The sequence below is a fragment of the Equus caballus genome, chromosome 11 (assembly GCF_041296265.1).
Source record: "Equus caballus isolate H_3958 breed thoroughbred chromosome 11, TB-T2T, whole genome shotgun sequence".
NCBI lineage: Eukaryota > Metazoa > Chordata > Mammalia > Perissodactyla > Equidae > Equus > Equus caballus.
In genome coordinates this window covers 26694911-26711686 of record NC_091694.1, presented here as the reverse complement: position 1 = coordinate 26711686, position 16776 = coordinate 26694911, and the positions used below count along the sequence as shown (strand labels likewise).

At 36.6% G+C, this 16776-nt stretch overlaps 1 protein-coding gene across 5 annotated transcripts in view; it reads left to right on the top strand.

Annotated features, from left to right (window-relative positions):
* Window positions 1-16776, top strand: part of SPAG9 (sperm associated antigen 9) — a 126868-nt gene that overhangs the window by 35087 nt on the left and 75005 nt on the right. For 4 of the 5 annotated variants that reach the window (XM_023652784.2, XM_023652782.2, XM_023652781.2 and 1 more), the window contains exon 3: window positions 15143-15213. In XM_023652784.2, the coding sequence (XP_023508552.1) occupies window positions 15143-15213 (71 nt within the window). Of the gene's footprint in view, window positions 1-4247; window positions 4266-15142; window positions 15214-16776 lie in introns of those variants that run through there. The other variant, XM_070226304.1, reaches the window with a different exon arrangement.

Below are 16776 nucleotides of genomic sequence, written 5' to 3'. Positions count from 1 at the left end.
GGAAGTTGTGGATTGAGAAAGGCTGTTGGTGCTTTTCAACTGTGTAAGGAGTCTACAATCAACCTTGCTACTCAAGGTGTGGCAGTAATGGGTTCTTCGTCAGAAAATACTTTATATTCATTAGCTCTGTTGTATATCGAGTATTTCCATCTTGTAAGCCATTAAGCCAAATATTATCTTAAATAAGTCAAGTAAATATAGACAGCTATAAATATTAAAAATATTAAACTACTACTGTATGCCTGGCATTCAGCCTAGGTATGGTTGTGGTACAGAAGAGTATGATATGGTCACTGCAGTCAAAGAAATCATAGTTCTGTGGGGGGAAAAGGTTATGTATGACCTTCTAGTCTTTTTTCCATGTGTACCGTGTTCTTATATCACTGCAGTTAGAATGTACATATAATTTTGTTTCTTTTCCTTAACATTATCATACGTATTTTCCTTGTATAATCTTTAATTATTATTTGTTAAATATCTGTCTACACCTGTCATTCAGAAGGTATGCTGTCTACGAACAATTCTTGTTTTCTCTGAGAAACTATGCTTTCCCCTTTGTCTAATGAGAATTATTTAATGGCCACTTTGTTTTTTCACCTTGGTTACTCAGTGTGACCATAATTAGTTTGGACCCTACTTGATTGGCATATTTAAATTGTTTTTTTCCTTGGTCCACATTTTATACATATATAATTAATTGTTAAGATATATTCTTGTAAGCTATCTCCAATCCTTCGTGGCACAAATAAATATAGGAAAATTATTTTTTTCAGATTTTATTTATTTATTTTTTTGAGGAAGATTAGCCTTGAGCTAACGTCTGGTGCCAGTCCTCCTCTTTTTGCTGAGGAGACTGGCCCTGAGCTCACATCCGTGCCCATCTTCCTCTACTTTATATGTGGGACACCTACCACAGCATGGCTTGTCAAGCGGTCCCGTACCCAAGATCCAAACTGGCGAACCCCAGGCCACCAAATCAGAACGTGTGAACTTAACCGCTGCGCCACTGGGCTGGCCCCATAGATAAATTTTTAAAAAACCAGGGGCTAGCCCCATGGCTCAGTGGTTAAGTTCGAGAACTCTGCTTCGGCAGCCTGGAGTTTTGCCAGTTCAGATCCTGGGCGCGGACCTAGTATAGCTCATCAGGCCATGCTGAAGTGGCGTCCCATGTAGCAGAGCCAGAAGGACCTACAACTAGAATATACAACTATGTACTGGGGGGGGGGGGGGGGTTGGGAGAGGAAGAAAAGTAAGGATTGGCAACAGATGTTAACCCAGGTGCCAATAAAAAAAAAACAAAAACAAAAACAAAAACACTTCTCCTGTTGATTGGTTGGACATTTTTTCTAGTATTTTTCACATTACAGTGAATATTTTTTCACACATATAGATTTCCCTCTCTTTGGATAATTTTCTTAGAATATATTTGGGGAAGTAGGTCAAGGAATATGAACATTTTAGTGATTCTTGGTATCTAATAGTGTTTGGTCATTTTTAATGTGAACAGAATTGGAGAAGTAAGATTTAGTATCATATTTCATTTTGTTTATCAAAACTTATGAATTTGAATCATTATTTACAACATAGTAGCATGCAGAGCTGATATAGAACCATTTATTATTTGATTCTCTGGGGAGAATTCTCTGGCCCTCAAATTCCTTGGGTTTATAATGGATGACTTTCCCCTTGAATTGTGGAGATGGCAGGAGATTTAGATGGCGATAATTTTAATCACTTAAAGACTCTTCTCTGATTCTTCCCTTCATTTCTTTGAATGAAAATCCATTTTTTTAAGTTAAATGGAAAAATGATACTGACAACTGATAACATTTGTGGTAGAGCCATGTTCTCTGACCTTTCTGCCATTTCCATCCCCCATGTAACATTCATTTGCTTTTTAGATTTCTTATCAAGATTTTAGTCTAATAAAATATCTTCAAGCCTTTACCTTAAAACATTTATGGTTAGTGGAAAGAAAATATTCCTTATTTCTTGATCAAAAGAATTAGCATACCACTATATGGCAAGTATGGGGAAGTAGTATAATCATTAACATATTTTTTATTTTAAAGGAATAAGTGGCTTAAAACAGACTTTAAATTTGGAAATTATTTACAAGCAAAGTCTCTCTGTTAATGATGTGGTTGATAAATTGAGAATTTTCACAACACAGAAGAAAAACCGTTTTTAAGTAACTAGGTCTAGTTTCATACCAAAGTTAATAGTTGAAAGGGCCTAAACATTTTTGTTCACTATTTTCAAATCACTTAAAAAAAATTTCAGGTGGATAAAAAGTTTTTTTCATTCGCTTCATGGTACTTTGCAATCGGCAATGAATGTTAATATTCTGAAAATTTGAATAATATTGTAATAGGTCACTTTTTCCATTTTAATTTTATCTTGTCAGTAGATAATCCCTCTACATTATTTTCAGAATGATGAAAGTAGATAACTGATGATTTGTATTTTTCTTGAATGCACAGTTTTGTTTTTTTAGTGAGGAAGATTGACCCTGAGGTAAAATCTATTGCCAATTTTCCTCTGTTTTTCTTTTTCCTCCTCAAAGCCCCATTGCATAGTTGTATATCCTAGTTGTAGGTCATTCCAGTTCTTCTATGTGGGATGCCACCACAGTGTGACCTGATGAGCAGTGTGTAAGTCTGTGCACAGGATTCAAACCAGCAAACCCTGGGCTGCTGAAATGGAGTGCACAAACTTAACCACTTGGCCATGGGGCTCACCCCCTGAAAGCACATTTTTTAATAAGGCAGCTTTAGGAGTTTCAGATTTATATCTCCTGATTTTAGAAAAAGACAAAATGAAATTCATTATATAGAAAGTTACTTTTTTAGTCCATTTTACTCGAATCTAGTTCTTTGCAATATTAAGGATATCCATATACTTAATAAACTGTACTTAAGGGCTGTTTCTTTTATTTTTTTGAGGAAGATTAGCCCTGAGCTAACTGCTGCCAATCCTCCTCTTTTTGCTGAGGAAGACTGGCCCTGAACTCACATCCATGCCCATCTTCCTCTACTTTATACGTGGGATGCCTACCACAGCATGGCTTGCCAAGTGGTGCCATGTCCGCCCCCGGGGTCTGAACTGGGGAACCCTGGCCCACTGAAGTGGAACGTGCGCACTTAACCTCTGCATCATCAGGCTGGCCCCAAGGCTGTTTCTTTTTTACGGCCTCAATATGAGAGGGAAAAGCAGAAAATTAGGCACAAGATAATTTATGCAAACATTTTACTACTTCTGCTTCAGTAGATAATATACTGTGTGATCTTCAGATCTGTTTTATTATGTTTTATTTTTTATACTTAGACTCTTTCATTTCTGTAGTCTGATGTTGTCTGTTGAGAACCTTAAGGTTGTAGTTTATATTTAATATCTAGAACTAAAGGTTTCATGGAAAATTAATTTTGTAAGAGTTAAAGGATTTGTGGTGATTTAGTTTAGAGAACAGAATAAACGTGAATGATTTGATTACTCCTTCAAGCATATAAAGAGATGGATAAGGAAGATACCAAGTTGTTTTTCTGAGAAAATTAGAGAAAATGAATTTATTGGTTTTGGTTGATCATGAGGAAGTGTTTCTTGACCGTGAAGGTGGACATAGGAATATGTGCTGAGGGAAAGCATGGACTCTCCCTACGCAGAGACGTTAGTGGGAACATAGTGCATTTTCTGCTGTGATGGCTTGGGAGCATCTTCGAGGCAGTGACTAGGTCAGATCTCTAGAAGCCCCTACCACTGGGATTCTTTGTAGTTATCCTACTGTGTTTTAGGGATATGGTCATTGATTCATGGGAATCCTTAAGCATTTCACACTGTGTCACTGATTAATACCATTTATCTGTCTGAAAATCTTTTGAAGTTTTTTGACATAGTGAAGGACTTAGTTGGCAGAGGACGGGTTTTTATTACTGTATTGATGTGGTTGTCTGAGATTCGTTTGCTCCGAAGTCAGCATTTGATTCTTTCTTACCTGTTGAGACTCTTGATACTAAATTGTTCAAAGAAAAGCATCTGAAAGAACAATGTCAATCTTCTGAGGCCAAGCACCAGTCAGATTATCTGCCTTCCGTGAATAGTAAGAACTGATGATTCCTTTTGAGAAGGCAAATAATGAGTTGGATATGGCGTTCTAGCGGGTCTGTTTCTCTTTCTTCCCCCCATAGGCCTATCAGCAGTCTGATGGGGCAGAAGACAACAGAGATGGAAGGTGTTCCAAACTTGGCAAAGGCCATCAATCTAAGGAGGTAAGCTCTGATTTTGAGCAGGCAGAGCAGGTGGCTCTTCCTGCCTTAATCATATCCTCTTGCTCTTTGGAAAGATAGATAGAAAGAAAGAGCATTCAAAATGAGGCTGAACTATATCTCCATTAGCTATTATAAGGGCAAAATTTTGGATTAGTCTTTGATTCTTTTTTCTTGCCCCTGCCCCCCTTTTCCTTTTTAGATGCATTGATTTGTTTGATTTTTTTTCCTCCCCAGAATATTAGTAGTTAATAAGAAAATGGCAGATGAGTTATCTGTTGTTTCAGGATAGGAAGGGTGAACAGAATCTTGTTTATTTCCAGTTAATCTCAGGTTGTGGCTAGTTTGCTGAGTAAAATGGTAAGCTTTTTGGATTTTTCCTGAGATCATTTTGAGGTTTGGGTTCACATGGGAACTGTTAAACAAGAAATGATCTTTTACTACACTTCAGCTCTAATGCAACAATATGGGCATAGGTTGTTGACTTTATGGTACTTGGGGCTTTGGGGGATGTATGTCTACCATCCTTGCCCAGTTGGGCCTTTCTTTGCCACTTTCCCCTTCCCTTCTTCTTCTCTTTTCTTTTCCCTTTTCTGATTACTTAGTGGCATTTAGGACTTTAAAGAGATGGCTCTTCCCAGCATTTGAAGGTACTTCTCAGTTAAACACTGAACCAGCTCATGTGACTTAGGCCTTGAGAAAACTGAGTCCGTTGACTATATTGTTGTCTTGAGTGTTGTTAAGTATCTTCAGAAAGAATGAGAGGTTCTGAATTTGTATTTATATGACCTTGGTGGTTAACTCATATACCTAGAAAGATAATACTAATATTTAGAATCACAGTACAGGTAAAGAAAACATGAAATACGGAAAGTCATAGACGGTTTCAGTCAAGGTACTTGCTGGAGGTGTTAGGTTGGAGAAATTAATCTCCAGAATAACCTTCAGAAAATCGTTCAGAATAACAAAGACATTACCTGTTTTTAAATCACCATGGAGTGACATACTTTTGATGATTTAGAATGCCTTTTAAGAAGATTTAATGCATGTTTATAAGCTAATATGAGTTAAAATAAACTTTAGTTGCTGTAGCAAACAAGCCACAAAAAACACATATAATGACTTAAATGTTACATGTTACTTCTTGTTTATGTGAAGTTTAAAATGGATGTTTTTGGTAGGTAGGTCACTGCTTTGATGACGTAGGCCCTCTCCATTTAGAGCTCCAAGTTCGTCATATTCACCTGCATTAAGTTGGAGGAAGGGAAAAGGGAATGGACAACTGATTGTCTGTGGAAGGTTTTTATTGGGCCAGGCCTAGGAATGGCGCACAGAGCTTTTGCTTCTACCTCATTGCTATAACTCAGTCAGAAACTAAATACAGAGGCTGGCATATGTGGTCTAGCTATATGTCCAAGAGAAAAAGGAATTCTTTCGTTAATATCTGGCCGGTCTTTGCCTCAGCTTAACAGCCTTGGTAGATGGTACAAGATTTTGCTGAAGTGTTGAGGTATGGGAGTGCATGTTCCTACAGCTTAGCAACCATCTGCCTATTCTTTCTACTGTGAATTATCTGAGGAAGAAAAGATGAGGGAATTTTAATGAAAATAGAGTATTTATGATTTGTGCTCTCATATAATCTGATTTTTAAATAACTTCAGGGTTACTTTGGCTTAATGTCTGTTATCACTTTAAAACTCTTCACTGCATATTCATTCATATATTCAACAAGTATTTACTAGATGTTGAGATTTTCTTTTTGTTCTCCTATGATTTTACTTCCCACCTTTTCCTTTAAAAAATAGGTTACTATTAAATTAAGATGTAATTTTCTGATGCTTGTTTTAAGGATAGATTTTGAATGACCCTCCTACCACCTCTTTAAAAAATATAATTCACTTACCATAAAATCCACCATTTTATTTTATTTTATTATTTATTTTTTTTGAGGAAGATTAGCCCTGAGCTAACTGTTGCCAATCCTCCTCTTTTTGCTGAGGAAGACTGGCCCCGAGCGCACATCTGTGCCCATCTTCCTCTACTTTATACGTGGAATGCCTACCACAGCATGGCTTGCCAAGCAGTGCCATGTCCGCACCTGGGATCTGAACCAGTGAACCCTGGGCAGCCGAATTGGAACGTGCACGCTTAACCGCTGCACCACTGGGCCGGCCCCAAAGCCCACCATTTTAGAGTGTACAATTTAGTGGGTTTTAGTATATTCACAAGGTTGTGCAACTACTATGTCTGTCTAATTCCAGAACATTTTCATCACTCCAAAAAGAAACCCCATACCTGTTAGTACTCAGTCCTCGTTCTCTGCATCCCCTCAGCCCCTGACAACCACTAATCTATTTTCTGTCTCTATAGATCTGCCTATTCTGGACGTTTCGTATAAATGGAATAATACAACATATGATCCTTTGTAACTGGCTTCTTTCACTTAGCATAGGTTCATCCATGTTGTAGAACGTATCAGTACTTCATTCCTTTTTAGGGCTGAATAATATTCCCTCATATGGATATACTACGTTTTGTGATTCCCCCACCCCCTTGTATTATTTTTACTTTTTGAGATTGGCACTTGAGCTAACATCTGTTGCCAATCTTTTTTTTTTTCTTTTCCTTCTTCTTCTCCCCAAAGTCCCCCCAGTACATAGTTGTTTACTCTGGTTGCAGGTCCTTCTGGCTCTGCTGTGTGGGATGCTGCCTCAGCATGGCCTGATGAGTGGTGCCATGTCTGTGTCCAGGATCCAAACAGGCAAAACTTTGGGCCACCAAAGTGGAGCGTGTGAACTTAACCACTATGCCATGGAGCCGGCCCTCCAACCCCTTTTAAGTAGCTGTATCCTGCTGGTGTCAGAACTTGAAATAACCTAACTTGGCTATCTGGAAGCCTGTATAGTTTTGCAGAGTTGAATAATAGTAAACAACCACTTTGGGAAGATATCCCTTGGGTTTCTCCTTGCCATCCTGACTTGTTTAGTTCTGAATTCATAAGTGGGGAAGTAGATAACTTAATGTTTGAACCATCTTTGTAATGCTTTGATTGTATACTAGTAATAGGTAATGTATTAGCGTTCTTGTTTTGCTTTGTAGAATTAGTTATCAATGATACATCTGGATATAACTATACAAAATAGCAAACCTTCTGTTTAATCTTAAATAGAGAAATAATCATTTAAGGGCCTCAAGTAAGTAGACTGAGGTGAATAGGCTATAATTTATTCTTTTATGGGAGTGGAGAGGAAGATGGAAGTGGATAATACTTAGGCTAGAGGAGCTGATTATCATTCCTATAGATATAAATCTAATTTATGTAGACATTTTAACCAAGAGATAATTTGTCCACTTTTATTTTAAAATTAGAGGTAGATAGAATGTTTTAGGAGCCATGACTGGTGAATTATGGGGTAACACCCAGGGTTGATTATTTAAAATAGCCCCTAAGATCACATGAACAAAAAATATGAAAAGTTTTAAGAAAGTGATTAATATAAAGATGTTGAAACTTCCTTTTTAGAAGGAACTTTGATTTTCTGATTCAGTGGTTAGGTTTTGCTAACAAAATACATGTTTTATGGGGTACAAATCTTTTCTTGCCCAAGGAAAATTTACAATGTGAATGCGGAATTGAATACATTATAAATTTTGGAGAGAGGTTTTTTGCCACCCAGATCTTATGAGTAAATGAAGTATATTATTCTAGGAAAAACCTCTGGACTTGAATGAATAGTAAAAGCCTATAGCTCTGTAATAAAGATAGAAAATATTCCTTAAATACACTTGTTTCAAATTTCATTTTCTGTATTGATGAGATACATTCTCAAGTTAATTAGTGAATTTTATCATCCCCTATTATACAATAAGGTAAGTTTTAAAATTATCGTCTCTAGAGGGGCTGGCCCAGTGGCACAGCAGTTAAGTTCGCATGTTCCGCTTTGGCAGCCCAGGGTTTGCTGGTTCGGATCCCAGGTGTGGACCTATGCACCACTTGACAAGCCATGCAGTGGCAGACGTCCCACATAGAAAGTAGAGGAAGATGGGCACAGATGTTAGCTCAGGGCCAGTCTCCCTCAGCAAAAAGAGGAGGATTGGCAGCAGATGTTAACTCAGGGCTAATCTTCCTCAAAAAAAAAAAATTCTCTAGGGATGTAAAATAGTGAAAATGAATATGAAAAAAGAATAAATAAACTATACATTATTGTGTCTCACTTTTATAAAATAGTATATTGTCCTAGGAGATACCTTATACAAAGTTATATTAGTTGTTTGTTTTGTTAGTTTTCAGATTTTCAGTTTCCCCTTCCTTATTTCTGTCTCTTTCTGCTTTACCAGCCTATTGTAATTATATTTAAAACATTTGGCACTAAAAGGAAATATTTGGAGGCATATAGAATGGAAAATGGTCTAACTCTAGAGACTTTTCTGTTTTGGTTTTAGAGACAAATAGGTGGAAGAAGAGTTTATTTTAGTTTTGTCTTTTTGTTAATTATATCACTTAAGAATGTTTTTCAGTATTGTTAGGGTAGTTGATGTATTTGTGAAATTTGAAAAACCATTATTTATTTTCAAGTAATTGGAGATTTTACTTGGGTCTTAAAAAACGTAGTTATGGATGGGAGATAAAATCAGAATACAGTAATGATGCATCAGGCTAATAAAAATTATAGGCTGTAGTAAATTACAGTTCCATCAGTGTTGTCAATTTGTATTTTGAGATGAATATGTTCTACTTATAGTCTGGATTTTTTGCTGCCTGAAAAAATAAAATTAGTAGCGTTAAGTAGTGTAACAGGTAAAATATATTTATATAACAAACTGAGATAGAGCTTGGTTTAAGCACACTTGTCATTAATTTTGCTTCAAAAACATAGGGAAAAGGTGGAAATCTCTGTCAACATACAAGCCTGTAATATGCAACAATATTAATGAAATATCTTAAAATACCACTGTTTGTGGATGAAGAAAATTAACTTTAGTGCTTAGAAGAGATCATGAGCATTTAAGGCTTGTAATTTTATGACTGTATGTCTTAGGAAAATAACGGATAGGTATAAACTGTGGTACATCCATACCATGTAATATTATTCGTTGCTAAAAAGAAATAAGCGATCAAGACATGGAGGAACCTTAAATGCATAGTACTAAGTGAAAGAAGCCAGTCTGAAAAAGTCTACGTATTGTCTGATTCCAACTATTTGGCATTCTGGAAAAGGTAAAACTATGGAGAGAGTAAAAAGATGAGTGGTTGCCAGGTTAAGGGGGAGGGGAGGGGGATGACTAGGTGGAGCACAGAAGATTTTTAAGGCGGTGAAACTACTCTGTATGAAACTATAATGGTGGATGCATGTCATTATACGTTTGTCCGAATCTATAGAATATTCAACACCAAGAGTGAATCCTAATGTAAACTGTAGACTTGGGGTGATAATGGTGTGTCAGTGTGGGTTCGTTGATTATTAACAAATGTGCCACTCTGGTGCAGGATGTAGATAGTGGGGGAGGATGTGGGTGTGTGGGGGCAGGGGATATATGGGAACTCTGTACTTTTAGCTCAGTTTTGCTGTGAACCTAAAACTTCTCTAAAAAATAAAGCCTATTAAAAAAATAATAACAGACAGGGTAAGGGACAAGTCATGTGTAACCATATGTAGTTTGCATGTGCTAAATGCCCTTTCTTGTGTGCTGTATGCTTGCTAAGAAATAATACAGATACAGATCATCCTTATGAGATTAGTAAATATATTTTGAAAGAGGTGGTTAGTGAATGGGTTGATTATCAAATGTTGTTTTTGAGGCAAAAGTAAGAATATGATGCCAAATGGAAATCAATTAAACAGAAAGTCTAATGGGTTGGAAAGCTTAAGGAGTTATAAATAGGGATAAGCCAGAATGCTTAAAGGGAACAAAGTGATTAATAGAACTTCAAGAAATTTTTGCAGATAAAGTTAAGCCAGTTAGAACAATGGTCATGTTCCTTTAGGTAAATATAGGAAATCTCTGGCAGTTAGTGATATATTGAGGCTTTATGTCTCCTTCTCCACAATCTTGCTATTAAGTGATACATTACAACAAAGCTACACAAACCAACAGTGATTAGCAAACTGCCATAGAATCAGTCAGGACCTGTTTCTATAGGTTATAAGCCAGCTCTCTGTCCAAGTCACATGATAAACCCCTTGTATAAAAGCTTGTCTCCAAGGTTAACTTAATGGCATTTAGTTCCTGTATGAGTCTCCTAGGGCTCCCATAACAGAATGCCACAGACTAGGTGGCTTACATAATAGAAATTTATTTTCTCAGTTCTGGAGGCTGGAAGTCCAAGATCAAGATGCTGACAGGTTTGGTTTCTTCTGAGATCTTTCTCCTTGGCCTGTGGGCAGTGGCCTTCTCTCTGGTTCTGACGTGACCTTTTCTCTGTGCATGTGTGGGGATAAAGAGCCCTGGTGGCCCCCCTCCTTTTTTTTTTTTTTTCCAGCTGAGGAAGATTCTCCCTGAGCTAGCATCTGTGCCAGTCTTCCTCTATTTTGTGTGTGGGTCACTGTGACACAGGGCTGCTGACGAGTGGTATAGGTCCATGCCTGGGGACTGAACCCAGGCTGCCAAAGTGGAGCACATTAACTTAACCACTAGACCACAGGGCTGGCCCCTCTCTTCCTCTTCTTATAAGGACACCAGTCCTGTTGGATTAGAACTCCACTCTTATGACCTCACTTAACCTTAATTACCTCCTTCAAGGCCCTGTCTGCAAATATTGTCACATTGGAGGTTAGGGCTTCATCATATGAATTTGGAGAGGACACAGTTGAGTCCATAACATTTGGGTCAGGAGACAAAAGTTCTCCAGAGGAGCAAAGAGCAGTGGGGCATGACACATCGGATCCTGAAAGATGTTGTAGACCGTTGTAAGTTGTTTTTTTTTTTTTTTTTTAATGTGACAGGAAGCCACTGAAGGATTTTGAGCAGTCAGTCACTATCTGACTCTACCCAGGCTACTATTTTAAGAATACAGGGGAACAAAGGCTAGAACAGAGACACTAGTCAGGAGATAGTTGTAGTAATCCAGACAAGAGATGATGTCTTACACCAAGGTGGGAGTGACGGAGTTGGTAAAAGTAGTCAGATTCTAGATTTATTTTGAAGGTAAAATGGACAGAATTTGCTGATAGATTGGATATGCACTGTGAGGGAAAGAGGAGAGTGAAAGGATAGGTGAAAGATTTTTGCCTGAGTAAGAAGATTATGGGAAAGAGCAGATTTTGGGGAGACAGTCAGTTCAGTTTTGGCTTTGTAGGCATCTTAGTGGCATCATATTATACTGGGTTTTGCATTTTTTATTTTCAGATATAGCAGTATGTATTCAGTATCCTTCCATTCACTTCTAGGCACCATCCCATGCTAGTACATATAGATATACTGTATTTCTTTTAACTGTACCTTTATTTGTTGTATTTGAAAAACACATGTGTGCCAGGTACTGTTCTATACCTTTTACGAATAAATATTAACTCACTTAATTCTAATATCAACTCTGATATACTACCATTATTCCTCAATTATAAATAAGGAAACTGAGGCCCAGAGAGGTTAATATACCCTAGATAACATAACTTGCATGTAGCAAAGCCACTGCATTGTAGTCCATTGTATGACTATCATAATTCACTTCACCTAATGACAAATTTAGGGGTGGTTCCAATTTGGGAGTTATTATAAGATATGTTGCATAGAACATCCATTTTCATGTCCTTGGGTATTGATGTATTTCTGTAGGGTAAATAAACTGAGTAATACTGGGTCAAAGGATCTACACATTGCTTATTTTAATAGATATCACCAACATGACCTTAAAAAGACTGATTCCAATTCATCCTTCTGTGATGCCCATGTTTTTTTCTTTGTTTTTGTAATTCTCCAGTCTGGTAACGTTTTTGCTTCTTACCTTCTAAATTTTAATGGCAGATCAGTATAACTTGTTTGTAATGGTTCTGAACAGTCTGTTTAAATCCCGTGCTAGATGTTGAACTCATAGCAGTTGTTGGAAAACGTAAAGAATAATGAGTATTCAAGTCAAGGCAAGTGCCTACGTGTGTAGGTACACATTGTGTTCGGACTAGGGTGGGATGGGCTGCACACACAGGAAATTCGTCAGGTTGCTAACTCCTGCCCCAAGGTAACCATTATTCTGACTTTTAACACTTTAGTTTTAGATTAGTTCCGTATGTCTTTGAACTTTGTATTCTTTTACTTCTGCTTCTTTCCCTCAATATCTTGTTTGTGAGATTTGTCCATGGTGTTGTGTGTAGCAATAATTTGTTCATTCTCATTGTTATTTAGTATTACAGTACATAAATATTTATCCATCCTGCTGTTGATGGACATTTCGGTTGTTTCCAAATGCTGCTTTGAGCATTGTTTTAAATGCATTTTGGTGGACGCGTATACACACTTCCTAGCAATGAACTTGTTTTGTCATAAGGTTGGCAAATATTCAACTTTATTAAACCTTGCCAGTTTTCAAGTTGCATATACCCGTTTTTATATTCCTACCAGCAGTTTATGAGAGTTCCAGTCGCTCCACATTCCTACCAGCACTTGGTGTGTTGTCTTTTTAATTTTAGCTATTCTCACGGGTATGTTGTGGTATTACATTTTGGTTGTAACATGATGATTAATAAGTTGGGTATATATTTTACTTGGCAGTTTGATACCTTTGATTTGAAGTATCTGTGACTAGATTCCTTCCATAAGAAGAGAGTTTTTTGTTTGAAGTAAAAAGGAGTACTCTGCTTTTTTCCCCCAAGTGAAATTTTAAAGTAGATTCCGATATATAAAACAGATTAAAAGGAGTCTTTCTTGAGAAGCAGTATAGCATGATAGTTAAAACAGATTCTGGACCCAGACTCCTCCATTAGGAATCCTACTTTTGCCATTTACTACCTGTGTGACTTTGGGCAAGTTACTTAACCTTTATTTGCTTCAGTTTCTCATCACTAAAGTGAATGTAATCGTACTGTCATCATAAGGTTAATGCTGACATAAGTTAGTTTATATAAAGTATGCAGGACAGTACATGGTGCATAATAAGCACCATATAATGTTAGCTGTTGTTAGTAGTGATGGTGACGGTGATATAAATTTTATTTTATAAATTCATATCAAGTTAGCTGATGAGAATAATGAGGCTCTACTGTTGAGCACAAATTTGAAATTGAGGGTTATGGGTAGTAGTTGCGATTTTATTTTAGCTTCAGCCTCCAATTTTTTGTTTTGGTTGCACAATGCCAAGAAAATCCTGATTTACACAATTGAGAGCAATTAAAAATAGATAAGGTTCACCCAGTAGTCTCAGGATTGGTTAAGCTTTTAGATCAGTTTCACAGAAAGTAGTATAAAATGTTTATTTTGAAATTGTTACTAAATATCTATAATTTGCTGGAATTTCCTGTTTTTAAATAAAAATCACAGAAGCAGCACTAAAAATTGTTATGGTTTCAATATCTATTGTGTTATCAAAACACATCTGCATTACAAGTTTGCCTGTTGTTACTTTCAGCCCCAGGATAAGATGAGCAGTACATGTGCTCAACCCTTGCCTAGCATGGTAAAGCGTGCTCCATGGGTACTGTAGTGTGTGTTTACAGTGGTACAAAGTTATTGAGCCAACATATAGACTAGATTAGAAACAAAAGTCAGAGCTACGGTTTTCCTAATTAGTGACATATTTTCAAGATATTCAAACAAAGATGGCAAGTAAAGCTATACAAACCAAAGATGAGTTTACTGGCATCACAAGTGATGTATTGTTTGGTGTCTGGTGTGTTAACAGTAGGCATATGAGAACGTGTGTGTGCTGTTATAGTTCATAGCAGTAGTTACTCCTCAGCCATCTGACACAGTCACAGGCTTTCACTTCCAAGCAGCCTTGCACATTTGCAGCTAGCTGACCCTTATATCAAGAGAACATTTCCAGCTAACCTCAGGCTTTCAAATAGACTTAAATGAGTATCTTGACAATCTCCTCCAGCACCAGCTTTCTGTGTCCCCACCACACTGTCTCCCCCTGCTGCTTAGCCAGTGTGGGCTCCTCTAGGCAGGCCAGTCTCCCCTCTACCTCACCACTAGTCTGGTTGTGTGTTCTCTTCTCTCTGCTAATAGTGCCTAGTATACTCACCACCATCTTGAGTACCGTAATTTCTTCATGGTCCTGCTTGAACTCCACCTTCTCTCAGAATCATTCCTCTCTAACATCGTTTTTTCCTATGAAATCCTGTCCTAACATTCTGTATCTCAGCATCTAAAGCCTTTTTTTTTTAATCTCATAAAGTTGTACTCTGTGAGCACTACTACAAATCGGTGCCACTCACAGACTCCATCAGCAGAGGGAGCTAAATAAAAGAAGATGAGTCCCTGAAATTAAGACCTGAAGCAGAAAAAGTACTTAAAAACAGTGACATTTTCACATACTGCTCAGTAATGAAAAAGACCTTGAATAATGTTAGAAATCAATGATTTGGGCCCTAATCCTAGGTTAAAACTTCTATGAAGTAATTTGTAAAGTATTTTTGAAAGAGATCATTCTATATCGTATTAAAAGCCTGTTTAGGGGGATAACCTGATAAACATATGCATATTTTTAGGAGAAGCACTCTGATGTTTAGTTTTTTTCTTTTAATCCAGTTTATTCCCCCCACTGAAAGTTTTATTAATTAAGGATGATGAAATGAAGTCACTAGCTTTGTAAAGAGTTTCATATGGAGCACTGAGTCCTAAAGCTGCTAAGGATTATGGATAATCCAGTCTAAGTTTTAAAGATGGAATTTTCAAGTAAATTTCTTATATTTTGTTTTGATTAAGTATATGTATCTTAATTTCAGTTAGCAGACTCGAAGAGAGAGAAGCAGAACTGAAGAAGGAATATAATGCATTACATCAAAGACACACTGAGGTGGGTTTCTGGGTTCTTACCATGCAAATATTGAAACAAAGACATTAACTTTAGAGATTATGTCTTAATTTTTCTTTGAAAATCAGCTAGTGTAATTCTTGGGGGTTCATATCCAGAAAACATTAAATTTCATGTAGCATTTACCTAGTTACCAAATGTTGACTTTCATTGTTTTTTATCTAAAATTAACTTTTCATGTGTTGAATTAGTAGGCTGTAGAATAATGTAATTATTAAGGCAGTGCCAATAATTCTTTCTTTGGCTAGCTAAGTAAAAACTTCTGTGTGCATAATAAAAAGTATACATGATGCTAATATGACAGAATTGATTTAATTTATGTTGTTACCAGTTGGGAAATGATGGATTGGTAAATTATTAGTGAGAGTCTCTGCATTTATAATCCAGTATGAAGGATTTGCATTAAGTTTATAACAAGTAACATAAACACAAATTATAATGTGTTAAATCAAAATGACTCTAAAACAGGTTTTCTGCATGAAATTTCAGTATTTTAAATTAACAGCTTTAGCACATGATGTCCCCAAAGCAAATTAGAAAATGTGCTTGAAGGTTTTCTGTGACTCTCTTCTTTTTATGATTTCTCTGTCGGCCTTTCATATGTTGCCTGTGTTTCTATCTCCTTAATGTGAAAAGTGTTTTTGGGTATCATGGTCAATCTAGGGTTCACATACCTAAATAAATAGAATTTTCATAGACTCATGTACTATTTGTTACATGAAAAAAGTAATTTCTCTCTTTTTCCCTTTCTAGTCCAGTCTCTCCTATGGTACAGATGGTTCCAGTCTTCAGCTTCCATTTTTCTTTCACTAGTTTGTGTGATCTCTTACCCTGCCTCTGGTAGAGACCTCTATTAATTGCTTTTAAGGAAGATAAAACCCCACTGCACTCAGTTTCATTTGGTTTGGAATAATGTGCTTAACAGCATCTTGGGGAGGGGTTGGAATTTCTTCCTGACAAATGATTACTATGTTAGCTTATGTAGCTGTACATGAAACATGAAGTGTCACGGAATTGATATTCAGTGGTAGAGGGAAAAGATTGGCCACAGTGGGCTGGAACCGTAGAGCTCTGGAAAGACACAGGAACTGCTTACGCAGCAGCCTTTTAAGTATGTAAAAAAATACCCACATTTTAATAAGATGGCATTTGGTGGATATTAAGACTGTTAAAAAACAATTGATTTTTAAAGACCTATTGTTGGTTCTTTTTACACAATTTATTTCAGGGCCTGAACAATGCCCTGTATTGGGAGTGCTTATCGGTGCTGATAATTTTAAATATGTTTGGGGGAATATATTTATGTGCCATAAATAATTGATAGTGATGAATAATGAATAATCATTTTGTTTTTCATTGAACTTCTAACCTTTGTGATAATTGAGGATTGTTAAAGTATGTATAAAATATATGCATTCTTGAAAAATCACTGTAGAATGCAAATTCTATTTTTCTCATATAATTATTTAATAAAAGTGAAGATATGTTCCTAAAGAAAAAGCAAACTGATGTGTTAATTTCAAATGAAAAAATATGATTTTTCTA